The following is a 27862-nucleotide window of genomic DNA, read 5'->3' as shown; positions in this document are numbered from 1 at the left end:
ACTGTCTCCTGGCTGCTCTTTAGTCCTAATTTGTGCAAAATTGCGGTAAAAAAGCCATGATTCTGCGCAAATTATAGCTAATCAGCAGCCAGGAGACAGTACAGTATGGGAAATACCTCTGCTGATGAAGTAAAAATCGTCCCCTGCCTCCCCACAATGACAGAGGGCAGGAGGCTTCCAGGCTGCCTCATCCACTGGGATCCTTCTCTCTCTGCTCCCTGTGATGGCGCCCCCCCCCTCGTCTCTGCGTCTGGGGCAGCTGCCTGTAAAAAATTCAAACCATTGTTAACAAATATATGTTCCTTAAAATTGCTCCATTCCGAGGCTTATAGCGCTTCTATCCTTTGGTCTATGGGGCTGTGTGAGGTGTCATTTTTGGCGCCGTGATGTTTACTTTCTATCGGTACCTTGATTGCGCATATGTGGCTTTTTGATCACTTTTTATTACAATTTTTCTGGATTTGATGCGACCAAAAATGTGCAATTTAGCACTTTGGGATTTTTTTTGCACTTTACCGTGCGAGATCAGGAATGTGATTAATTGTTTGGGCGATTCCACACGCGGCGATACCAAACATGTTATTTATTTATTTATTTTTATTTATAACATGGGAAAAGGGGTGTGATTCAGACTTATATTAGGGGAGGGGGCTTTTTATTGATAATAACACTTTTTTTTATTTTTATACTTATACTAGAAGCCCCCCTGGGGTTAGGGTTATTCCCCCTGGGGGACTTCTAGTACAAGCACTCTGATCTCTCATTGAGATCTATGCTGCATATCGAGTGCCGAGCTGGGATCAGCGCCATTACGACGCTGACCCCAGAAGGAGTAAGATGTGTGGATCGCTCCCCACTAGACACTAGGGATGGCTGCATTCAAGAAATCGGATGCAGCTGTCAACTTTGACAGCTGCATCCGAATACTTTATTAGCAGGCACGGCGATCAGACCTTGCCCGCTAATAGCTGCAGATCCGGGCTTCGAGCGGCACCCGGGACTGCGGCAGTTCAGAGCGTGACCACCGCTCGGCCCTGCTCTGAACACATGGTGGCGGCCCTGGATGTACGGGTACGTCCAGGGTCGCCTAAAGGTTAAATATGTTAAAAGACTAAATAAGGTTCAGGAGGAAAGTGTTTATAATAATATAATATAATAAAAAAAAACACAGGAAGAGGGGGCACAATCTGAGGTTAGTTGGGGGAAAGGTCAGAAGCAACATGAGAAAATATTACTTTACTGAAAGAGTAGTAGATGCGGAGAACAACCTTCCAGCAGATGTGGCTGGTAAATCTACAGTAACTGAATGTAAACATGCCTGGGATAAACATATATCTATCCTAAGATAATAAAAAGGGAAAACCTGAAAGGGCAGACTAGATGGACCCAGTGGTCTTTTTCTGCCAGCATTCTTCTATGTTTCTGTGTAGCATAATTTTTGCTGAGATATCCGCAAAACTCATGAAACTGTATTATTTACCGGATGAGGATAATCTGACCTTCCAGGTCTCAGTTAGAGGGTAGTGTAGTGCAGGGCAGCATGGAGCTGATCTGTCTGCTCAGGCAGACATTAGTCTTTATTTAGCAGGAGATGTAGTCAGGGATTGAGTGCAAGAAGAAATAAATAAATTAGCAAGTCAGTTACACGAGGGTCTCACAGCTCCAAACTGGGGCACTTGGGCTTCTGGCCAGGTCTCATGCAATGGTAGCTATTTTACAATGCATTCCTGTCTCCAGCCCATTCTTTATGTACTTCCATCAAGACATATGCAAACACAGGGAATGTCCAAGGGTCTACTATTATTATCATCCTAAATACGACCTGCTCATCACTGTACAACCATTGTCATCCACATACCTTGGTCCCACTAGCTCCTCCATCACTGTTGCACAGTATATCAATAATTAATATATAGTCTTGGTGTGACAAAACTTTTTTTTAACCCCCTCCTTGATTAATAATTGACACTTTATTTTCAAATTTGGGTTATTTTTTTTCTTTCAGACAATCCCTTTAAGTCTATTCATTGAGAGATCATCATATATTCCTTGACACCAAAGAGATCATCATATAGTCCTTGACACCAAAACATGATATACTGTATAATTTTCTATAATGTGCTATGCGAATCCTTGCAGCATTTTATATATTTTCTAGCTAATACGGTACTACGATATCAGTTGCTGTACATCGCCTCTCCTGATATAAAGCATGTATACATTCAGTTTGATTGACGTCATGCAAAAAAAAAAAGAAGTCTAGAAGTTGAATGGATTGGAGAGCACAATCTCCCTGTATTCTGTCCGTATTATCTAGTGAGCTGTAGATTTACTTTGAAGATTCCTCTTATCTGTTAAGCTATTCTTCTTCATTGTTACTGTTATCAGGGTGGATCTTTTATGTTGGAACTGGACCTGGATCAAGGCAAAATAAAAAATAAAAATTGAGAGTACAGTAGGTAGCAAATTGAGAACGAAAGATAAAACCTGCCTTAGACAACCACTCAAAACTGCATGTACAAAATGGTGTTCTAGAGTAGTGTTTCTTAAAGGGAAAATTGCATATTGTTTAAATCAAGTTTATAGTTAAAGGGGTTGGCCATTTTATAGTAAAATAGGTCAGTACAAAGTATTAGTAAGTGTACACACTGTATATACTGACAGCAGTTCCCTGTGTACCTCATAGAGCTAAAATCAGGCTCCATAAAATGGCTGACATGGAGGAGCATGTGACCAGGCCCTGTCCCCTGTGTCCTCCATAGACATATACAGGCTCAGTGGTGGACACTGGGGGGCGGGGCATGGTCACATGATCCTCCATGTAACCAATCTTATGGACCAAAACACCACAGAGCAGGGCAGCCCAGCCTGGTGAAGGGGAGTCTGATATTAGCTCTATGAGGTACACAGGGAGCTGCTGTCAGTATATACAGTGTGTACACTTACTAATACTATACACTATATTGATAACAAAGACAGGAGTACAGTAAGAGGTGACACCAGTATATAGATAGCTTGGACAGAAGTACAGTGAAAGGTGACACCAGTATATAGATAGCTTGGACAGGAGTACAGTGAAAGGTGGCACCAGTATATAAATAACACAGACAGGAGTACAATAATAGGTGACACCAGTATATAGATAGTACAGGTAGAAACAGAGAAAGCCATATTTATGTGGAAACAGCAGCCAGCGATAAGAGCACAAGAGCTGGATATGCCACAAGGGGAAAGAATTCAGCCCAGTGGGAATCAGATGGATTACAAGATAGGACTGGTGAAACCTGTAAGCCAAGAAGCCGCCAGACTGTGTGGGTGCTAGAAATTCATCACTGTCACCACTGATGTTTCTTTCTGTTGGAGTTTACTGTATATACCTGAATAAATCCAGTTAAATTGCACTACAGGGGAACCTGCTTAACCTCATGAGGTGTGCTATAGCGAGGATACACTTCTGACCCAATGCACCCCCCTATATTTGTTTACAGCGTAAAACATAGGCAGATTGAGCCAGTGATAGGCAGACACTTGACAATTGGCTCTGGGGTGCAATGCATGCTGAAAATGTAGTTTCCTGGCCAGCGCCATCTTGGATTTAGACCGGCTTTTAGAAAAACCTGTAGCTCAGGTATGGTGGCAGCTAGAAAGATGGAATATGTCACAAATTACCAGCTAGATTTGGGAGCATTTCATGTTTTAGCTCTTTAGTGGAATACCCCTTTAATAAAGTATAAATATACTAAAAAAAATGCTAGTTTGTGTGTGTTTATAGATTTTTATGTGAATTTTCCATTTTCCTTTTTTTCTTTTCTTTTTGTTTATCTAAGCATGGATAAGTCTATATATATATATATATATATATATATATATATATATATATATATATATATATATATCCCAGCACAATAGCTTGTATACAGACAGTTGTTACATTCCTCTGATCCCCACAGCCTGTTACTACTAGGTTGATGCACAGTGGAACACACAAACACAAATAGTAAGATAGATACAGAGAGATACAGCCTTTAACAATGCACGTACAAAGTTGTATTTTTTCCACATATCTTTTCATCAAGTATAACTTTGACTCTTTTATTTCTTCAGGGGAACTTCTGACATTTTCAGTATACTATTTTCAGAGTAAGATGGATGAGTCTGTTGTTTTAGTGTTTCTGATATTTAAAAGAGTCGTAAATGTTCGTTCTGTTCTTTGATTTGGCTGAAAACAATTTCAACTAGAAATGCTAAAAACTTTACCTCTGTAACCTACACAAAGGGGACCAAATAGAGGTTACCTAAAAGATCAGGGGCTTGGAATAATGTGACTGTCAGTATCTCCTCTTGATTGATTATCATCTGTATAAGGGCAGGTTACATACATGGGACAAACACTAATAATAGACAAATTAGAGAATATGAGTCACCGATCATAGCTTCCGAGACTTTCACTGGCATGTTGTGAATTGGAACATAGGGCTATGTTCATACGTCTTTTTTAGGATAAAAATCATGATCATTATTAATGGGCGCCATTATCAAAAAATTCCAGTTTTATCGCCTATAAAGACATTTTGTAAACATAGCCTAGAGTGAATATCTTGCCAAATTATGCTATGTGCATACTAAGGAATACTTTAGGATAACTTCTGCAGATTCCGTCACTCACCTTTCCCAACCGCCCGTGTTAAATACCATTCCGTCACGCTCTGCCCACGCCATACACTGGCGGCCAAAGAATTGACATGTCCATTCTTTAGGTAGACAGCGGAATCTGCCTGACCATAGAATGGAGTCTATGGTCAAGGCGGAATGTCAAGCAAGAGCGGGGGGGGGAGGGAGGGGGAGGAGGAGGCAAGCAACAGAATCTGCAGCTTAGCCGTGAGAATTCCTTAGTGTGCTCGTACCATTACCACAATATGGTGGATGGAAACTACATGGTGGGTCAAGACAACATGGTGCATAAGCAAAAATCAGCTATATGCATTACACATTTTTACCAGAAACTTCTAGAGAAAGCTAGTTTTAGTTAACTAGATACCAGACTATATGATGATCTCTTAATGAATAAAATTAAAGTGATTGTCTGAAAAATAATTAACCCAAATTTAAAAATAAAGTAACTGCATTGTTTTCTTCTCTAGCCTAACTTCATGTCTTCTAGTGTACATCCTGTAAGAGACTTCCTGTTCCTGTGTATACTCTAGCCAGGAATTCAGCCAACTCTATCTTCCTCTCACTGTATAGTATACTGAGGGTGTATAGTTATGAACGTGCAGTGGGAGGAAAGTACAGATATCATTTTTTGCTGAGGATTTTATGGATAAATTACTATGGTGTGTACAGTCCTATTTATATGTTCACATTCTCATTCTAGTCGAGAGTGACTAATTAAATCATTGGCCCAAAAATATGAATAAGTGACAAGATGCCCAGTTTTAACTGAATATCTCAAATAGTATATTGGTTGGATTAACCCTTTGTGATATATATATATATATATATATATATATATATATACTGTATATATATTTATTATTTTTTTTTACAGTACATAAGACAATTCTATAATGAGAGCTGGTCCACGAGATACAACTACATCATAAGTAGCAACACAATCTCCATAATGTGGTCTGTTACAGTATCGATATTTGCTATTGGAGGTCTGATAGGGGCTCTGATTGTGACACCAATGGTGAATAAATTAGGAAGGTAAGTCATTTCTTTTTACTTATATACCTATTATATGAAATGAGTGCCTCATTCATACTAATACAGTATAAGCACCACAGATAACTGGATTCACATAAGGCTCCTAAATCTGTAACATGGCCCCCACTTACCATGTGCCATGTAAAATACTTGGTGTTTCCTTATGGGCCATAAGGGTATTTAGGTCTCCTTTGGAAACCGGAGCATGGGTATGACTGCTACCTCTGTATATTCCACACCACTGCCACAGAAGGATACATTTGCATAGGAAATGCCACTATAAAAAAACACCCTATTCTGGTTATCCCAAGATGATAATGTAACTTATTCACACAATAAGTAATACATTTTGACTATTCCGGATCACTGGGACCCCCACTAACGGGGCCTCTTTTCACATAATTGTATGGATGAAGTTACAAGTAGACATGCATGCTGCTATTTTATTCACTTGTAGCTGGGTACAGGGATCAGCTAGATTTAGCAATGCTGCAGCAAGTGGAAGAAGTGACAGAGCACATGTAGCTCCAATTACACATGAGCACAATGGGCCCCTGTTCTCAGAAGTTGAAATCTTATGATTATGCACTAATCACCTGTCCAATGAATAGATGATAAACTATCTTTCAATAAAATAAAAAATATATATATTTTATACTGTACATATTATATTTGTTACTGAAGTGCAAAATAATTCTATGAAATACACATTTGGCATTGAAATTAATCATTATAATCTTAGCTGGTAATTCGTGGCACCTACACATCCAGTTTCTATACATCTGTTGTGGTATGTAAATATATATATATATATATATATATATATATATATATATACACACATATATATATTACCGTTGGTTTCTCTTTCAAGGTTTATTGTGTGTATAAGTGGATATGTCATCCACAATACAGATATGCCAGAAATTCTCAGTAAAATGTCACGTTAAAGATTTATCCTCCTGAATGATTGAGCGGCCCACGTTTTGACGCAGCCTGGTATAAGTAGAAGGGATACTTGTGCTGATATGATATTCTGGATAAGTGAGATTGATGCTAGACTGGAGAGAGCCATGGCTGGTTGGACAGAATACATTATTAAACAAAAAAAGCATCAGGTTAAAAGTAAATGCTATGGCTAGTTCGGAAATGCTCAAATTTTTCTAAAAGAAGCAACTTGATTAAAAATCTATGGCCATCTTGTGTATACAGCTCTTAGGCAAATCTGTCTTGATCCAGAGTTACAATAAAAATATTTAGAGGGCTGTAGAATTTAAGAGGACTATGACTCGCTGTCCTGACTACACAAGGTTTGTTTGTAGTCTGTGACCATGGAGATGCATACATCTGTATTACTGTATACTAACAAAGCATCACCACACACCATAAACATAAGGCTATCAAATAGTAATAATAATTGGCCAATACCCAAATCCAAGCTTAATTGTATATTCCACACAAAGACCACAGTTGTAAGGCATTTACTATAGCAGTCCTGCAGCCATTGAAGATGATAACTATAAACTGTCACCCTAAACTTACTGTGCAACAAGAATGAACCAAATCATTTCTAACCCATAGTGCTCTGTAAAGGTGATGTCGAGCCCAAATGTGCGTTTCCCGTAAGATGTTTCCTCTGGAGTATTACATTGAAGGGGTTGGCCACTTTATAGTTAAAGGGGTATTCCGGGGAAAATTAATAAATTAGCATTGGAAAGGGTTAACCAAGGTTAACCCTTTCCTAATATACTTACCTGTCCGTTTTTGGCCCCCCAAGGAGATCTCCCGTCTGGTCACGTGATGGTCCAGGCTGTGACTCGCGGATCCTCTTCGCCTTCCGGTTCGGTGACGTCACCATACCGGGCCGGCGTCTGGCTCTCTTTCTTATTAGCAGCAGAGCACTGAACCCTGACTGGCTTGGTAGTGTGTAGCCAATCAGGGTTTAGTGCTCTGAGTCCCCCCCCATCTGCTGTACAAAGTTAGCCGGGTGCTGATCTCCCCAGCCCCCTCCTTCCTGCATCCTACCCGATGCTGCCGCCCCCTCCCTGTGCTAAAACCCCGATCCTGCTGCCCACCTCCCTGTGCTAAAACCCCGATCCTGCAGCCCCCCCTCCCTGTGCTAAAACCCCGATCCTGCCGCCCCCCTCCTGTAATGTGTCCTATTCAAAGATAGCTCACCCGCACCCCCCGGTGATGCGGCGCTGGCCCCGTTCTCAGCTGACAGGCTCTGGGTGTGTGAGACACAGGAGAGAGTTCTTGCTTGCGCTGTGTACGAAGCAAGCAAGAACTCTCTCCTGTGTCTCACACACCCAGAGCCTGTCAGCTGAGAACAGCTGATTACAATAGGTGCGGAGATCGGAGCCAGCGCCACATCACACTAACACCGGGGGGTGCGGGTGAGCTATCTTTGAATAGGACACATTACAGGAGGGGGCCAGCACGATCGGGGTTTTAGCACAGGGAGGGGGGCGTCAGGATCTGGGTTTTAGCACAGGGAGGGGGTGGCAGGATCTGGGTTTTAGCACAGGGAGGGGGCCGGCAGGATCAGGGTTTTAGCACAGGGAGGGGCACGGCAGGATCGGGGTTTTAGCACAGGAAGGGGGCGGCAGGATCGGGGTTTTAGCACAGGGAGGGGGGGGCAGGATCGGGGTTTTAGCACAGGGAGGGGGCGGCATGATTGGGTTATAGCGCCGGGAGGGGGCCGGCAGGATCGGGTATGGATGCAGGAAGGAGGGGGCCGGGGAGATCAGCACCTGGCTAACTTTGTACAGCAGATGGGGGAGGGGACTCAGAGCACTAAACCTTGATTGGCTACACACTACCAAGCCAGTCAGGGTTCAGTGCTCTGCTGCTAATAAGAAAGAGAGCCAGACGCCGGCCCGGTATGGTGACGTCACCGAACCGGAAGGCGAAGAGGATCCGCGAGTCACAGCCTGGACCATCACGTGACCAGACGGGAAATCCCCTTGGGGGGGCCAAAAACGGACAGGTAAGTATATTAGGAAAGGGTTAACCTTGGTTAACTCTTTCCAATGCTAATTTATTGATTTTCCCTGGAATACCCCTTTAAGTTTCTCATTGTACAGTATTAGTAACTGTACTCTCAGCACTTACTGACAGCAGCTGCCTGTGTACCTCATTGAGCTAAAATCAGACTTCCCTCTCTACAGGCTGTGCTGCCCTGCTCTGTGGTGATTCTGTCCTTAAGATGGCTGACATGGAAGAGCAGGTGATTATGCCCAAGTGTCCTCCATAGGCATATACAGACTAAGTGATGAACACTGGGGGTGGGAAGGGTCACATGCTCCTCCCTGCTGTCAGTGAATGCTGTGAGTACACTTACTAAGGCTATGTTCACACTATGTATCTGTGCGGCTGTATTTTTCATGCGGCTGGAAATGTGCGTCTGAAACTACGGCCGTGGGAAAAAAAAGACGTGGCTGAAAACATACGGTCATTTACTTGGAAATCTGGTTCAAATAAAATCTTTAGAAAGTGATGCAAACACCTCTGGATGCATCTGGGAAAGCAGGGAAACAGTTTACATGAATTGCTATTACCGGGGTTTGCGATCCTATGCAGTAATGCCGATGCCTCTCATGGTTAATTTATTTAATTAATAAAACACATTTTCGTTGTAATAAAGTCCCTTTCGTTGTTCAATAATTAAATTGAAACGAATCTATAATTTTGAAATTAAATATACTGTTAAAATAAATAAATAAATATATATATATATATATATATATATATATATAATATAAATAAATGTATATGTATTGTAGGGATCTTCCCGGGGGATGGTGTGTTAGGACACAGTTCAGGCAGCAAACTTGGACTTAAAAACAGCTTTGGCGCAGGTTAGCATCTGTCAGAGCCTGTTGTTGCTGCAAACTCACTTGCATTAACTGCTTCATCATCTCCTCCATGTTGCTTGGCTGTTTTTGGAGTGAAGCAGCAGCCTTCACCCAGGACATAAGCAGCTGTAGCCAAGTTGATGCACACCGTTGCCCCTAGCAACCGTTTTGCCCGCTCCGCAGCACCAATTGTAGGGATCTTCCCGGGGGATGGTGTGTTAGGACACAGTTCAGGCAGCAAACTTGGACTTAAAAACAGCTTTGGTGTTTATTTGTAGCATAAACGGTCCAGCAACATAAATACAGCAACACCGTGCATTGATAATAAAACAAAACAAAAAGGTCTTGCCCGTCTGGGCACTTACTAACACAGGTCACCTAACTGTCACTTCCATAGGCGGTATCGTGGAGTGTGAATAGGCCCCAGCAGTGATAGAACTCCTTGCTCCCAGGAAACACAGCATGCAGGCTGTTCACCCTGGCTGAGAGCAATCTCCTCTAGCTCTGTGGAGCTTTTACCCTGCTGCAGGCTTAACAAGGCACACCTGCCTGCAACACCCGAACTGGACCGGGGGAGGGGAATGGCAGGTCCCACTACCAACCTACCCACCATTCCAGTAAATCCAGGCCCGGAACATGGAAAAACCCTCAGCAGCATAACACTGCTGAGTGACAGATCTCACCTGGATTCACCATCTCACCATATGCCTTAGCCTGGGTGAGATGTACCTCCCCTCAAATACTTCTCCAGTGACATGTCTACAGTATATATATATTTATTTTTTGACAGTATATTTAATTGCACAATGACGGATTCGTTTAAATTAAATTATTGAACAACAAAACTGATTTTATTACAACAAAAATGTGTTTTATTAATTAAATATTAATTAGTACAGGAAGCTCCATTAAGCCGTTAATTCATATTACCGGTAATAGAGCATTCTGTACTAATCTGTTTCTTCTAATTATGTTATCACAATAGCATTATTAGAAGAAACATTTTGAATTATATGTGTGCTTAGCTGATTGGCTGATCGGCTGAGCGCACATATAAAGAGCCGGTCCGCAGTACAGTGACTTCATTGTGCTGCGGTCCAGCAAAGAGGACACATCGGGGTGAGTATAAAGCTCTCCCCACCCCCTCCCCAGCACTGCACCCATCCCAATAAGGAAGGGGGGTAACTTAACCCCTTCCTTGCTGGGATGGGTGCAGTCTGACATCAGTCTGGCCCCCAAGGGGTTAAGGGGGATGCAATACATCCTCCCTTAACCCCTTGGGGGCCAGACTGTAAGCAGCGATCTGTAAAGATGCTGCATACTGTAAGGAGCACAACACCTCTCCCTTTTTGTTTTTCAGATATCGGTATCCTGTGGATTACGTCGGATTCGGTGGACTACGTCGATGACCAGCGGTTGTTTGGTGTTTCTTTTTATAAAATGGTCAATGAGGGGTGTGGGGGTGTTTTTATATGAATAAAAACATTTTTTCACTTGTGTGTTGTCTTTATTTTTTTACTTTATAGACTTAGTAGTGGAAGCCGTCTAATAGACGGAATCCATTACTAAGTCAGGGCCTAGTGTTAGCCGGTATAAAATGGCTAACACTAACCCCCCCATTATTACCCCAGTACCCAATGCCACCAGGGGTACTGGGAAGAGCCAGGTGCCAGTGGTCCCGGAGCGTCAAAATCGGCCTCCTGGACTGGGGCGGCAGCAGTCTGGTAAGATTTAGGCTGGGGAGGGCCTAAACCAATGGCTCTTCCCACCCTGGTGTTACCAGGCTGCTGTCGCTTGGTCTTTAACCCGGCTGGTTATAAAAATAGGGGGGACCCTATGCGTTTTTTTTTCAATTATTTATTTATTTAAAAAACAAAAATTAACGGCTTAATGGAGCTTCCTGTACTAATTAATATTTAATTAATAAAACACATTTTTGTTGTAATAAAATCAGTTTCATTGTTCAATAATTTAATTCTAACGAATCCATCATTGTGCAATTAAATATACTGTCAAAAAATAAATATATATATATAAATATACATTTATTTATATATATATATATATATATATATATATATATATATTTATTTTAACAGTATATTTAATTGCACAATGATGGATTCGTTAGAATTAAATTATTGAACAACGAAAGGGACTTTATTACAAAGAAAATGTGTTCTATTTATTTAATATATTAACTATTAGAGGCGTCGGTATTCGGCATTATTGCCGGCTATTTTTGAAGTACTCCGTACGGACCGCCTGTCAATCCACGGCCGTGAATTTGCACAGTTCCAGCGGCAAACAATGGTCTTGTTCATTTTTTATGGGTCCGTTTACAATCGGCTCATACATAGTGTGCACTGTGCAGCCGTATATCGTATACTTTCCAGCGTACGCATTAACCGGAAAAATACGGCCGATGATTTACCGCCCGCAATACAGCCAAACAGATACATAGTGTGAACCTAGCCTAATACTGTACACTGAGCAATTTTACTATAAAATGGTCAAAACCCCTTTAACTAATTTTCCAGAACATTATGGCTGTAATACCATATACTACATTTTTTTACTGTTCAATACAAACTAGGTTTCTGAGTGCTTGAGTAGAAAAGAATGAAGAATAGCTCTCCTCCCCAAAGAAGAAAACTGAGACCTAACATGTTGTATAAAGACACACTATAATAGCAACCGAAACAGTTGTGTATTTTATCTTAAATACCCATGGGATTTATTAACATTTCAAATTGTGTTGCAGAAAGAAAACATTGCTCATCAACAACGTCTTTTTTACACTTGTGGCTACAATACTGATGTCAACAGCGCATATAGCAGGGGTTCCGGAAATGTTAATTATTGGACGCTTTATAATGGGGGTTGACGGAGGTATAGTATTGATCTTAACTATTAAATTTTAATCAATGATCAGTGGGTGATTATTGAACTCTAATATGCATATACATCTTTCTACTTTTATAAAGGGCAATGAATTTTTTGATTTTTTTTAATGGGTCATATTGGTGCCCCCATCCTGCTTATGCTGCTGATACTGATCAACACTTCCCGGTCCTATCGCCACACATTGGAAATAGGGGGAAATGTCTAATCAGGTAATCACTGCAGGGGAGGATTAACTTTACCATAGGCCCAAGGCTTTTCACCAAGCCTGGGCCCCCCAGCCCACTGTAACTATGGCAGCACTAGCCTGGCGTTCATAGTACAGGACAGATAATGTCATGATGTCCTGATTTGTGCAAAATTGCCATAAAAAAAACTGATTTTTTTTGCAAATCATGGTGGAAGTGTAGCCGGGAGACAGTACACCACTGAAAGTATAAGTCTTTTTGGGTGGTCATGGGCCCCCCAGGAGCTCAGGGCCCCGGGCTGCCGCCCAAAACGCCCCTATTATAATCCACTACTGAATCACTGGCTGAGCCAGGACAGTGTTGTGGCCAGTGATTGGCTGAACAGGGATTTCCTGTGTATCTACAGTACATGAGACCTGGATGTGATGGAGATCACCAAGGACCTGATGAGCATTGGAAAGTAATGCTGTGTTTTTTTTGTTTTTTTTTAAACCCTTTAACAAAATATATTTTTGCATCGTTTAAAGGGTTACTGTCAGAAAAAAACGTTTGGCATGACGCACAGACATACTTATATTAAAAAGGTCCAATGGGGATTTAAAAGTGGGTCATCTACTAATGGGGGACTACACAGGGGGTTATTTTCTACAAAGGGGACTACACAAGGGGTCATTTACTAAAGAGGGACTATACAGGCACCATCTACTATAGGGGGACTACACTGAGGGCCATCTACTAAAGGGCTGCATAGAGAGTGAGGTTGTGCAGGTTCACTAAAAAAAGTGAGCTTGTCCTTCTAGGGTACCATGTCAGCACGCTTGTGCAGGGGGGTGTTCCAGGATGCCTTGGCATTTAATCCACCACTGGTTGCACATTTGGTTTTATGAATAAACTTCACTAAGAATTTCTATTATTAGATGCTGTCAAATTACTTCTTTGTTGAGGTCACACAGCCCTAGTCTCAGTCTGAGACCCCCATAATTTCTAGATGTGGCTAGGAGTGTAGCAGCACACTTTACTCCCCGTCCTGCTCCTCTCCATTATACGTTTACTAAGCCTGTCTCCTGCAATGAGATGGATTGATCGGTGGGGTCTCTGCACTGACCAATAAAAACTTGTGACATGTCAAACTTTTTTGTTTATTTTTAATTGGGCATAATGCTTTAAGTATCATCTTTGTTGCACTTGGCATTTACTAGTATTTTATGCAGACCCAAAGATGGTGTTCTCATTGCAAAAGTCAACCTTGCACAGTATCTTAGGAAAATAACTATAGTGCAATGGATTGTAACTGGTGGATCATTTATCTTAGACTTACATTTGAAGCCCCTATTACACGGGCCGATGCAGAGGAGCAAACGAGCGCCGACATGTCAGATCAGCACTCGCTTGCTCTTCGTTCCCCGTTTGCTGCCGGCGCTATTGCATGCGTCGGAAGTGAGACGATAAGAGCTGGGGGGGAGGGGCAGGAGCTGCGGGGGGCCGCCCGGGTGATCGCTAGATTGTCTGGGCAACCCATAAAAGATAGCAGCGGTCTGTTGTCACCACTCCTATTACAAGGTGTGACGGCAGCATATTGTTGGTATCTTAGTCGTTTGTCTTTCAACATGTTGAAAGACAAGGACAGACAACAATCACCCGAAATTGTTTATGTCGGCTGATTGTTGTCTTCTATTACAAGAAACAATTATAGGCCGTATGGGACAAATACGGCCGATAATTGTTTAGAAGTGATGAGCGAATAGTGAAATATTCGAATATTCGATATTTGTACGAATATCGTACGGATATTCGACTATTCGAACAAATATTCGATCCCATTAAAGTCTATGAGAACAAGTATTCGATTATTGAAAAACATCTACTCGACCACTTGGAGGAAAAAACGGAAGCTGGGGGATTTGAACGCTTATCGAATATTTTTCGAATATTCGGCGAACAGTTCGATACTATTCGATAGACCGAATACCTTACTATTCAATCGAATATCTATTCGATCGAACAGTGCTCGCTCATCACTATTGTTTAGTGTAATAGGCCTAGTATTTAGTCTAGTATTTATACATGCTACATAAAAATCGATTGGCACATAGTTCACAATGTACAGTCGTCCTTTCCCCCGCACCTTAGTTTTAATTTTAATGTTCTAAAAAAAATTCAGAAATAAGTTATTGGTTCCAAAGTCAGATCCACATGGTCGGTCTCCAGTTGGATCTTTTACGTTTATTACTTTGTACCAGTAGATCATCTGCTCGACCAGTTTCACGTGTCTATGGACGTCAAAGCATTAAAAGATGGATGGAATTGCCCTTTAAATGTTTGGATGCAGTATATAAAGGACATCCTGGTGGTGTCGAGACCTAGATGCCCTTCATACAGAGCAATACAGAACTAATAAATCTGTGGTAAGGCAGAAACTCACTGAAGAAAATCCAAAGTAAATATTTATTTTGGCAGAAGCTTAGATGCTCGAATGTTTGCATAAAGTATCTACACTTTACAGTCTTCAAGAAAGTAGACAATTTAGTATTCTGCTATTATGTGTTGTCATTAAGAAAATTTCTCTATTTATAGCACAGAAAATATAGAGATTATGTTTTTTTGGCTGTTTTTAACAAGATAGTCCTATTCTGACCAGGATTCATCTCTTCTGTTCCCGCTGTTCTTCAGATTACAGCTCATTGTTATTTTAGTTAGCTCCTAAACTGCGCTTCACATCTTCTTCTGTTCTTTTGTTTGTCAAGAAAAATTATTAAAATATTTCCAGCTGTGCAGAAAAAGAACCTTAAAGGTCAACTAATGCTGAGATACGTGTTTGCCTGTGTGCTACTAATGTTATACAATCTATATACACAAAAAGATTCAAAAGTTTATCAGACCTGCATATATTTCTGACAGCCGGGAGGAACATGTTCATTATCATACCAGGTTGCCTTGAGGTGAACATATTAGATTAGAAGATAATGACTGTGAATATTATAAATAATAAAGTGGGATCAAATTGACTCCAACTCTTGAGAAGAATATGAATAAGCTCACTGATAACTTCTATTTGGGTTTTCAGGCTTCCAAGCGATGACAAATACTCATAGAATACAATTGTTTAGAAAAATATAAATTAAAGAGACATTCCCATCTCAACTAACATTGTAAAAGGAGAAGTTCATCAATTTCTGAAAGCCGGCAGGGGGAGGGGGAAATTAATTACAAGTAGGAACTTACGTCTCCCCTTGAGTAGCAGGAGCAGCCACGGGACCTCCGCCGGTCACCGGGATCTCCATGGTGTCCACATCATGACTTGGCTGATGGACTGGACAGGACAGGACAGGAATTCCCCGAGTTGGGACGTCATCACAACTAGGGGAAAATTACTTCCGGGGGAGGGTCCCTTGGCCGATCCACCACTCACCACGGGCACGGAGAGAGGTAAGTTCCTACTTGTAATTCCCCCCCTGCCCTGCAGGCTACTGGCTTGTAGAAATCTTTAGACTTCTCTTTTAAGCGTGTCAAGTTAAAAATGTTTGCAAATGCATTCATTTAACAAACTTGCCTCCTTCTCCTGATATGCTGCTCTTTCCTTTTATGTTACAGGTTGTAGATATATTTTACTATCATAATACTTTGATAACAGACACTTTAATGAGGAAATCTTGATGTTATTTCAGGTATAGCGCTCAGTACCCTCCCAATGTATCTCAATGAGATATCACCAAAAAGGATCCGCGGGTCTCTAGGTCAGATTACTTCAATACTGATCTGTGTGGGAGTATTTATCGGTCAAGTCTTGGGTTTGCCAGAAATATTTGGAACGGTAAGAAATGTGTGTTTTTTTATTTCAATAACCAAATTGACTAATAGCCATCTGATTGAATGTTTGCATTAAATAATCACATATTGTCCATGTTTTGCTGCTCCAAAGAAATTAAAGTGAAAAAAGTCTAGCCAATATAATCTTGATTGAACATTTAATGTATCTCATTCAGACCTTTATATCCCCATGGTAACAGACTACAAACAATGCCTGTGTAGTCTGATCCAGCAGTCATACCCTTTCTGTCTGCCCTAAACTATTTGATAACTAAAGAGTACATGTCATCAAAAAAACTTCTGATTAGCAGGAATCTTACTGCTGAGACCCCCGCAGACTGGGAGAAGCATGGGTAACGCATTTCAATCTCTTGCTCCATCTTGGCAGCTCTATTCTAAGTCTATGGGGCTACCTGGATGGAGATAATTGTAGAAAAGTGTAGCACGCTACCACTCAATGCTGCCCCTCATTCTCCTGATCATTGGGTTTTTCAGCAATGAGACCACCTTCAATCAAAACTTTTTTTTTGTATGACAGGTACTTATGATACCCTCATTCAGAGGTCACTGTGGTTAAAGCAACCCCAATCCTGTCCTCACCAATAGATCAGGTAGCCCTATACTGTGCAAATGTAACCCAAAATGTAATAAATAACCCAAACACCCTCCTTACAACAAATTAAAAAGTGCTAAGTAACTTTATTTTTCTTTGTTGTAAGGAGGGAGTTTGGTTTATATGTAGCTACATTCACACAGCATGGGGCTCCCTGATCTATTGGTGAGGACAGGGTTGGGGTTGCTTGTATCATAGTGACACCTGAATGAGGGTATTTTAAATATTTTTGATGGGATTGTGTGGATATATGTGTTATTTCATGTATTTGTCTTGAGATTAACTATTTAATGTGCCAGTTTTGTTTCCTGTGTACATTTTCTTTTGAGTTTAGGTCCTCTTCCCCATGTACCAGTCTGCCATTTGCCTTCATGTTATGTGCTTTTGATCTTGTGATGTTCTTGTTTGTCACCCCCTATCTCTTGTACAGCGCTCTGGAATCAAGGGTGCTCTATAAATAAATAAATAAATAATAATGATAATAATAATAATAATAATAATAAAAATACATAGTTTCTGTGCACCCATTCACCAGGGATTGTGCATATTCCGCAACTTTCTTGATTGTTGGTTGTTTCTTGATTTCTTGTCCTGTTCCTCCACCGCTGTTAGTGTTTTCATAACATCTAATGATGTCCTGTTCCCATAGGAAATGGCTGCTTGGCATAGAGTTTATGCTGACCAGCCATTCCCTATAGCAATGGCACCTCATCGGATGTTTTTAAAACACTGACAGCGGCACAGAGTGGGTAGCCTGGGATGTCTCCCACAGCCCCACCAGCATGGCTATGTATGAATTTTTCCTGGACAACCCCTTTGATTTCTCATGGATTCATTTTGAAAGAAATAATAATAATAGTAATAATAATAATAATAATAATAATAATAATATATATGGCCTTTAAAGTGTGCTTTCTGGCAAATTACAAAATAAGACTTTTTTTTTTAAATACAGTTTTGCAGTTAGTGCAACATGTATCTACTAACATCAAATACAGACTAGTGATTAGTGTCCGTCGTTGTCATCAATATTTTGTACTGTAGATACAGTCAGTGTATTGGTCTTGCTGCTCAGTTGTAGATGTAGACCAATGGAACAAATAAGTCTAGGGTTCTGTTTTGCTTGCACAGCCATGAAGGGTTTGTTAGGACAAGCAAATACACAAAACACATAGCCATCAATCAGATATCAATTTCTATGTTGTCAAACAAACCCTACATTGGCTAATGCTAATAACTGATCGTTTCTATTCCCTAATGCATCAGGGCAAGCATTCACTTAGAAATTGTTATTTTCCTCATGCCCAGAAGTGAGCATTTCTTATATTATTGTGATATGCTGTGGGGTTATTGATGTTATTTCTCTCATGGACTATCATTAGAAACCAATTACCAGCTTCAATAACAACCAGCGCCAGAAAGTAAAAAGGTGTATCTACCAATAATTGCTATGAAATGTATTGAAAGGGGTAATCCAGGATTTGAAAAACATAGGTGTTTTCTTCCAGAGAAATTACCAATCAGTTTGTGTCGGGTATTGCACCTCAGGTCCATTGACATGAATGACAATAAGTTGTAATACCAGTCACAAGCTGAGGACAGGTGTGTCACCGGACAATTTTTTTTATGGGTAATCTAATGGTATGGAGTTTTTTTTGGTTGTCTCTGCCGCACCCCAGAACAGACAGACAGGTACTCTTTAACCATGACACAACTAAATTTAATGGCACTTGTGAAGAGGCCCAGTGCTTTACATTCCAAGAAAGGGTTTTAGATACAATGCCAATGCCACCGACTTTTTATTCGGGGAGTCAGCATTGGTGAACAGACCTTCATGACTGATAATTTCATCTCACGTGAGATATGAAAGTAGAAAACGCCATGAGGCTAGAGCAATGCTGCAACATTTTGTTAAGCTACTGATATATTTGCATATAGTTTGATGTATTGCTTTGGACTGCAGTTGTAACTTTAGACTAGAGTATGTTAACTGTCAATTTTGGGGACAATTTTGGTTGTAAAATTGCTTAAAATGTCTGTTTTACAGCTTAAAAAATGCCCCAAATATCAGCTGTATATTTCCATTGGATTCTGTTGAATCTATAGGGCTCTTTGTGCAGACGCATTAATTTTAGGGCCAGAATTTTTATGGCTATAAAATTAAAGGAGAAGTCCCTAGAAAATTTTGTATTAAAGTATTGCCCCCCAAAAGTTATACAAATCACCAATATACTCTTAATATGGGAAATGCACATAAAGGGGGAGATTTATCAAAGGGTGTAAAATTTAGACTGGTGCAAACTACCCACAGCAACCAATAACAGCTCCTCTTTCCTTTCAGCACTGCCTAAAGCTGAGCTGTGATTGGTTGCTGTGGGTAGTTTGCACCAGTCTAAATTTTACACCCTTTGATAAATCTCCCCCAAAGTGTTTTTTCCCCTGCACTTACTACTGCATCACGGCTTCACTTGGATAAAATGGTGATGTCACGACCCGACTCCCAGAGCTGTGTGGGCTGTGGCTGCTGGAGAGGATGATGGTAGAGGGATGCTCAGTGTTCCTCCAGTGCCCTGTGTCCCTCAGTGTCCCCCTGACCTCATCCTCTCCAGCAGCCAGGGAAAAAAAGCACTTTATAAGCATTTCCCGTAATAAGTGTATATTGGTGATTTGTATAACTTTTGAGGGGTAATACAATACTTTAATAAAAAAGTTTTGTCAGACTTCTCCTTTGAAGGTCAAAACTTTTTCTGGCTATTTATGTTCAAAATATGACCATATTTTGTACATATTTTAAGAAGTAATAGTCATGACCAAAAGTGATTGTTTTAGGCACATTACTGTGTATTTCTGGGAAGTCTTGGGGATTGGGGCTTCACTGTGTTGATTCAGGCTTTTAAAACCTTTCTTACTAAACCTGATCTATTATATGATACCTTGTTGTTCCTAATATCAAGGAATGCCCTAGTGGACCAGCTCGGACATCCCTCCTTTTAAAAAAAAAAATCTCTCAAAATCTCTCTGGAAATATCTGTCAATTTGTTGTCCATATCAACCAATCAGAGCACATTAATATATGAAAGATGAGCTCTGATTGGTGGATGTGGGCAGCAAAGAACATCCTCACTACAAAACTCCCCACAAAATGCAATGAAGCTTGAAAGTAAATACACAAAAAGTTGCTCTGGCTAGAACCTTTTATTTTCCTTGGCCTTAACCTATGACATCCAATGGGTTAAACCGTCTCATTTGTATGACATGCCATGAAATTCAGCTGTTTGTAAACATGTTTCCAGCTGAGATGAGGATTTACCGCTGATGGGGATGTAATAGGAAAATGCAGGGGATGACAGATTTAGGTGAGTGTTTGTCAGCTACACACAATGCAGAGAGAGAGATTTGTCAAAATAAGTGAAAGGTTAAATCATCTGTTCTGACAATAATTCTCTAGACTAGAGTATGCCACCCTCTGCATCTCATTACACTGTGCCATAATTCAGATCATGTCAGTAACCGGAGTGGGCGTTATAGCACAGACATCAAACAGCTCAACCCAAAAAATGCTAATATAGTGCGATCCATCCAGCCGCAGGCAGTGATTACATTCACAAAGGCTGGTGAGAGGCCGCTGTCTGATGGAACTGATAGTAATACAACTTGCTTACATACTTGTCAACTTTATTAAGGTGCATTGGGGAGATTTTGAAGAGGGGAATAAATATTTTTCCTTATTCCCTACCTAATTCATAGTACACATCCCAAATAATATATATGACAAAGTTCAGCACTCCCTAAAAATATATACCAGAGACCAGACATATAACAAGTACAGACCATGCACTAGACCCCCTAACAAATATAGACCACATACCAGACACCCTAACAAATATAGACTATATACCAGACACCCTAATAAATACAGAACACACACCAGACACCTATAACAAATACATGCCACACACCAGACACCTATAACAAATACATGCCACACCCAGACACCCTTACAAATACAGACCACATACCAGACACCTATAACAAATACATGCCACACACAAGACACCATAGCAATTACAGACCACACACCAAAGCCCCTAACAAATAGAGACCATGCACTAGACCCCCTAACAAATACAGACCACACACCAGACACCTATAACAAATACAGACCACACACTAGGCACCCTCACAAATACAGACCACACACCAGGCACCCTCACAAATACATACCACACACCAGACACCTATAACAAATACAGACCACACACCAGACACCTATAACAAATACACACCACACACCAGACACCTATAACAAATACAGACCACTCACCAGACCCCCTAACAAATAGAGACCATGCACTAGACCCCCTACCAAATACAGACCACACACCAGACCCCATAACAATTACAGGCCACACTCCCCAGAGCCCCTAACAAATAGAAACCATGCACTAGACCCCCTAACAAATACAAACGACACACCAGACACCCTAAATAAAAATGTAGATCCAGACCATGAACCTATAAAAACAATTGAGGTATTTTATGAAGAGTTGGAGCCTTTAGGAGATGTGTACAGCTACCATACAGTACATCATGGAGATAGTAGCAGCACACATATAGAGCTGGGTGGGGAGAGGAAAGATTTGATCTGACATGGGGTATATGGTAAGTTTTCTGGTGGTACTTTAACACCTGCTGTTCTTGAAAAAAAATCTAAACCATTGTGATTTTGCCTCATCTTACACCAAAGGTTGAACCACAATAATCTCATTTTTTTCACCTATTTTATCCGGTTTTAACACCTGGTGGTTATCATACCTCCCAGTTTTCTGACATCATTGTTATCTGTATACCCAAACATTTACATAATAATCTCCTCCTGCTTTCACTGTACAGTATATAGGCCCACATTTATCAAACTAAACTTTCATTTGTTATATTTGTCTAGTAAAATGAAAGCTGACCTGTGACTGGTTGCTTTGACAAAATCTGAAAATTGTCTTTTGACAGTTTGTTAAATGTTTTATTTGGCGTTTATTTTTGTGCACTAACTGTTGCATAAAAGAGTACATAGAGGGCTTTGTGATAATTTTACTCAGTCAGTTTAGTCGTAAATTGTGTTTAGGGTTTTTTTGTACATCAGTTGTGAAAAATCAGCATAATAAGGGTTTTGCATCAGATTTCAAAAATTGAAGTAAAAATGTAAGGACCTTGACTGATTCCTCTGAGGATACACTCTGGGTGGTGTAGTTAGTTGTCCAGGGATGATTAGTTGAACCAATGTCATGGTCCTCCAGCTGAATGGAAAAGTCATAAACGTCCGAGCAAAAAGTGTATAGCTTCGGCCCGCTTGGACTGCTTATGCATAATTGAATTTGCATAGATAGGTGTGGCCAAAGGAGGCGGCAGGCGGCCCAAGCAGTGCACTCGGGGGCCGAGGACCCCCCAGTGGTTCAAATGAGCTAATTAACATACAGTATTTCATTTGGATTAAAGTTCTCCAAAATGGTGAGACGTACAAGGAAAACAAGATGGGGGAGGCGGCTGCAGGGAGATATGAGCAGGTTCGTTTGCACTGATTGTTTCCCTTTAACTTTCTTTTATGTGGAATGATAATTTTGGTCAAAATAAAATCCATTCAACAATGTTGCATCTTCTCACTACAGTAAGCTGCTATAGACCTAGTCATCAGTAATTACTTATCAGCAGATTTTGTTGTAGAAGGTCGGTTAAAGTCAAGGAAAAGTGTTAGTCCGGGCTCCATTTTTGTCACTATTCTTCTTCCTCTATACAGATCACATAATGAGCTGTGCAGATTGAGTGATTCAGAAATAGAAGTGTGAATTAGAGGTTGAGCCATTTATAATCTCACATGTAATGACAGTACAGTAATGGCTGAAAGTATTCAAGTCCTGAAACAACTGATCCTGAAGGTCATAACAAAAATCGTAATACTAGAATGAAATACGAGAGACGGCTGAGATTATTTTACCTTGTCTTATATTTCACTTCAGCATGTTATGGTACATTGTTATGGTACATTGATGCACTCACTGCATCACAGGGATCTATGATGTTGTGAGTATGGGTTATTGATCAGTGGTCATTAGTTAGAAATAATGTAATGAAGTATAATCTGAGGCATCATTGCAATTTATTAGTAATGACTAGAGATTGACTAGACTTTAAGCATGCTTGAGTTCGCCCAGATCCGAAAGTTATGCATTTAATTACCATTGTCTGAAGAAGTTGGATGCAGCCCTAGGGAGGCATGGATACAACCTATGGCATATGGCTGTATCCATCTTTCCCAGGCAGCCTTAGGGTTGCATACAATTTCTTCAGCCACCAGTAATCAAATTCAAAGCATTCACGTACGGCCAGAGGAAGCGGGTTAGCCCGCAAAACAGCTGTTCCCGTCCACTCAACACTCCACTGTTGTCTTCCCTTGTTAAACGCAACTTATGGAATAAAGCAACAAGGACTGTTTTTTTTTTTTTGTACATTGGTGATTGGTTTTTATTGCATAACAGTTGTGGAATATGGTTAAAAGGTTAAAGTGAATGTACCAATTCGCTTATTGAATTTTTTTTTTAATATGCCTGGTCATCGACGGCACATGCATCGCAATGCGTTAGTTTCTCAATCTGCAATTTGCCACTGTCTATGCACTGGAGGCAGGCCCAGTGCCGCCAATGCTCCTATATGCCCTCCCCTCGGTGTCGCAGCCAGACTTGATTCTGATTGGGGCGAATCATCCAGGGGAGGGGATATCGGAGCGATGTGGAGCGCCAGGTCCCACCTCCAGTGCATAGGAAGGGCCGAATTGCTAATTGAGAAACCAGCACAGAAGTGGACAGCGGTTTGAAAAATGGACCGCGCCACCAGGATGTATATGATAGTGGCAACCAGGTAGCATAAAAAATTTGCTAAGCGAAGTAGTACATTTGCTTTAAAGAAAAAAATGCACTCTACTGATTCAGGTACTGTGTCAGATTCGAAAATAACATAATTCAAGTCAAATAAAAATGACAATTCACAATTTTCCTACTTCCACCAACATCATAATAAATACATCCATCTTTAATGCTTAAAGAAAATCTACACAATGGACTTGTAGAATATATAAGCTTTATGTTAGTTATAATGGAAGTGTCTATTTTAAGAGCTGAAAATCCCAAATTATATAGTATTTACTGAGGTCATTGTGTTCTACGAGTTCCCACCTATATTGTCCATTGTGCAGAAATGATCTATATATGGAAAGTGTATTGAGGCACACCGTAGGAAGATGAATGGCTGTGTTATAGTTACAGGTATCAGGTGACTCTGTAAATGACTAATTATAATCTTATGGGTGTATATAATGTAGGATTAGCTATGTATTTTTGTCCCCGTAGGAGTTCAGATATAATACGAAGTCTATTTTTCATTTTGAAAAGTTATTTCCTTTAGAAGATTATGAATCTCTTGCTCATACTGATATTTCTTTTCTAATAAAGTATATGGTAATTACTGATTCAAAGACTGTTTGCTCAACTTATGAAAACTCTATATAAAGCTTTTCACAATGCAATCTGTGAAAGTGTAAATCTCTGACATGTACGCAGGCCCCCGAAATCAGTCAATTTGCAACATCTAACAGCGCAACTCAACACTGATTCTCAGATTTTTGATCCGAATTCTGCTGACAGCACACCCTATTTCTTCACCAATTTTGGGACAGCACTAGCGATATGTAACTGTGTCGGGAGAGGGCTTGTGCAGTCCTGCTTCCCACACAGCCAGGGGATGTGCACACTACGGAATCCCGATGGAACACTCGTCACGGATTCCACAGCTTGCACCCGCTCTCGGACTCTGGCAGAAGTGCACATCTCCACTACTCCCATAGACTCCATCCTATGGTTTGCCAGATTCCGCCATCCGCCTAAGAATGAGCCCCCTCAGACCACGAGCAGGTGCAAGCTGCGAAATCCACAACGGGTGTTCCATCAGGATTTCGTAGTTTGCACATACAGTACCCTTACTGCTGCTACCCATTGTAAAAAAAAAAAAATGTTCTTTTTAATAAAGGAATATTGCAAAGTTGCAAAACATTTTTGTAATTATTTTTAAAAAGTGACAAAAAAGTAATAAAGAATTAAAATAAAAGTGGCTTTTTCTTCAACACCTAAAATAGCTGCATCAATAGCAACAATTGATAGCCTATCCCATGGGTCTACAATTTGCGGCCCTCCAGCTGTTGCAAAATCACAATTGCCATCATGGCCGGACGGCTAACATTTTGACTTGGCTGTCCAGGCATGATGGGAAATGCAGTATTGAAACAGCTGGAGAGCCGCAGTTTGGAGACCCATCGCCTGATCAGCAGGGTGGTGACACACTGCACCCCCACTGATCAGCTGTCCGGAACTCGCACTACAATGAGAATGGAGCCAGAAGCAGTTAGTTCCATTTTCTGTGTAGTGATGGTGCCCTTTTACTGCAACCTCAACTCCTATTGGAGTGAATAGGAGCTAAGGTGACAGTACACTGGCAGCACCACTACACAGGTAACAGAGCCAATTGCTTCCGTCTCCATTGTCACTGATCTGCAGGAGTCCTGTGGATAGGCAATTGTCAATTGTTTTATCCGACACCCTCTACACAGTGGTTATCCAGACTTACAAAAATATAGCTGCTTTCTTGTCCTCAGGTTTGGGTGTGGGTTTTGCAGCCCAGTACTACACACAACCTGGGGACAAGGGTAGCGCTGTTTTTTTTTTTTTAAGAAAATAGCTGCGCTTTTTCTTATCCCAGATAACACCTTTAAATAGATAATTTTCTTTAACCATTTACCATCCATTGAGTAAAAAGATCAGATTAAAATTTCTAGAGTAAAGTTAAGAATAAAGAGAAAGCCTCTGTCATAAAAAATTTGTGCAAGATACAACTGTTCGCTCACACCTGGGAGACAAAAAAGGGGGAACCATCTGTGCTCATGTACAAGCCAAGTGGAAGGACACAGAAACTCAATTATGGTGTCAAAACATTTTACACTTTACGAATGCAATAATGTTGCAAAACACGAATAGTGTACAATCGAGAAATCTTAACTGTACTCCTCATAACTTATTCTAAGGATACATTACAACTTATGGACAACACAAACTGAAGTTCCCTTTTGTGCCACTCAAAGAAGTTTTATAGCCACAGCCACATGGGCCAACATTGCCGTAAAACAAGCCAGTCAGGCATACAGTGGAAATTATTACATGGTGGCCATCAATTTTTTTTAACTGGATATGCCATAAGTATCTTATACATTTGGGTCTGGCCCTATCTTGTGACTGATAGCCCCCAGTCCCCCTCTAACCTGCTTCTGTCCTTTACGAGAGGTCAAAAACATTTGAATAGGCAGAGGTTAAAGGGTTAGGCCATGACCACACAACATCTATGAAGGCCATCTTTTTGGATGGCAATCATGTCAAGGTTAGATAACGTCTGTTATTTCAAAATAACGGCCGTCATTTAGGCGTAAAATGATGGCCGTCGGAAAAAAATAACAGTTATCAAATTGGAAAAAAAAAGAAGCTGTTGCGTGATTGCAGTCGTTGTCCTGAGAGCAGAATAAAGCTAATTCCGAATGATTCACGATGCATTAGCCGTATTTGTCTCACCAGACAACCCCTTTAATTGGAGTTGTGCAAACAGGCCTTGTTTTCCTTGTTTTATGAACCTGGTAAGGGTGCATTACTCATCTGTAGGGAGCGAATGCAATTGCAAGTCTGCATAACATTTCATGTGCTATTGGTTGGTATTGCAGAAAATAATAAATTGCTGATTTACGTCATAAATCTTTAAATTCCTATATTGCCCTTGTGGCTCATCTCCTGTCTTTCATGTTTCAGGAATCTCTCTGGCCCTGTGCGTTTGGGTTTATTCTGATTCCTGCAGTGATACAAGTTGCGATTCTGCCATTTTTTCCAGAAAGTCCGCGATATCTTTTAGTAGAAAAGCAAGATACGAAGAAAGCCGAGAAAGGTAAGTTACCATATGATGTAATGTTATTTTGGTAGATACTCCGGAGTCATCTATTCTTGCTGTCATGGCAACTGTTTTGCGAAGTGCCAAGTACATGTTATTTCTCACGTCAGTCGGAGCAGCAAAAGTTGTCCGAAAGTTTGTGACTAATATTACAATGGACAGCTGCCAGCTATTCCATGCACAGAGGTTTCTGTGACTATGTGAGATGCTATGGAATCGAAAAAAGTTTTCAGAAAGTAAACTTTCTTTCTCATATTATTGGGATATGCCACCTGTACTTGTATGGTTAGATGGTGGCCAGAACTTCAATAGAGCTGCGTTGTAGCAATAGGCATGGCTGCACATACATGTTCTTGTGATTTGAGATGAGCAAACCTCTTACAAATTCAGTTTAGCAAGGTTCACCGAGCTTTAAAGAAAAGTTCGGGTTCGTAATCAAACCTTAAAATAAAATGAAATAACAAATTACGCCTGCAGGACTTAAGCTGTTTTAGTGTGGTTCTCTCATCACTGCTTACCTTTTCAGATTCCCCCGGTGTCCCCCGCTAATCGCAGCCCCTTCCTCTTCCTGACTGAGACAAAAGTGACAGCCAGTCACTGGCCATGGCACTTTCCTTTCTCAGTCAGTCACTGATTGTCTTAGTGGGCTGTCACTCTCGTCTCGGGAGTGACACTCTGTTCAGTCAGTCATTGGCCACGGCGCTGTCCCATCTCAGTCAGTGATTGGCTAACAGACTGGAGATGGCTGTGTTCAGTGG

At 40.7% G+C, this 27862-nt stretch overlaps 1 protein-coding gene across 3 annotated transcripts in view; it reads left to right on the top strand.

Moving 5' to 3' along the window:
* The window catches only part of LOC138797363 (solute carrier family 2, facilitated glucose transporter member 9-like), a 70602-nt gene that overhangs the window by 28735 nt on the left and 14005 nt on the right, over positions 1–27862 (top strand). For all 3 annotated transcript variants that reach the window (XM_069977411.1, XM_069977409.1, XM_069977410.1), the window contains 4 exons: positions 5549–5709; positions 12331–12458; positions 16324–16469; positions 26969–27101. In XM_069977411.1, coding sequence (XP_069833512.1) covers positions 5549–5709; positions 12331–12458; positions 16324–16469; positions 26969–27101 — 568 coding nt within the window. The remainder of the gene's footprint in view (positions 1–5548; positions 5710–12330; positions 12459–16323; positions 16470–26968; positions 27102–27862) is intronic.

Source organism: Dendropsophus ebraccatus, chromosome 7, assembly GCF_027789765.1.
Source record: "Dendropsophus ebraccatus isolate aDenEbr1 chromosome 7, aDenEbr1.pat, whole genome shotgun sequence".
Taxonomy (NCBI): Eukaryota; Metazoa; Chordata; class Amphibia; order Anura; family Hylidae; genus Dendropsophus; species Dendropsophus ebraccatus.
Note: the sequence above shows the minus strand (reverse complement) of the source record. Positions and strands in the feature narration are given on the sequence as shown.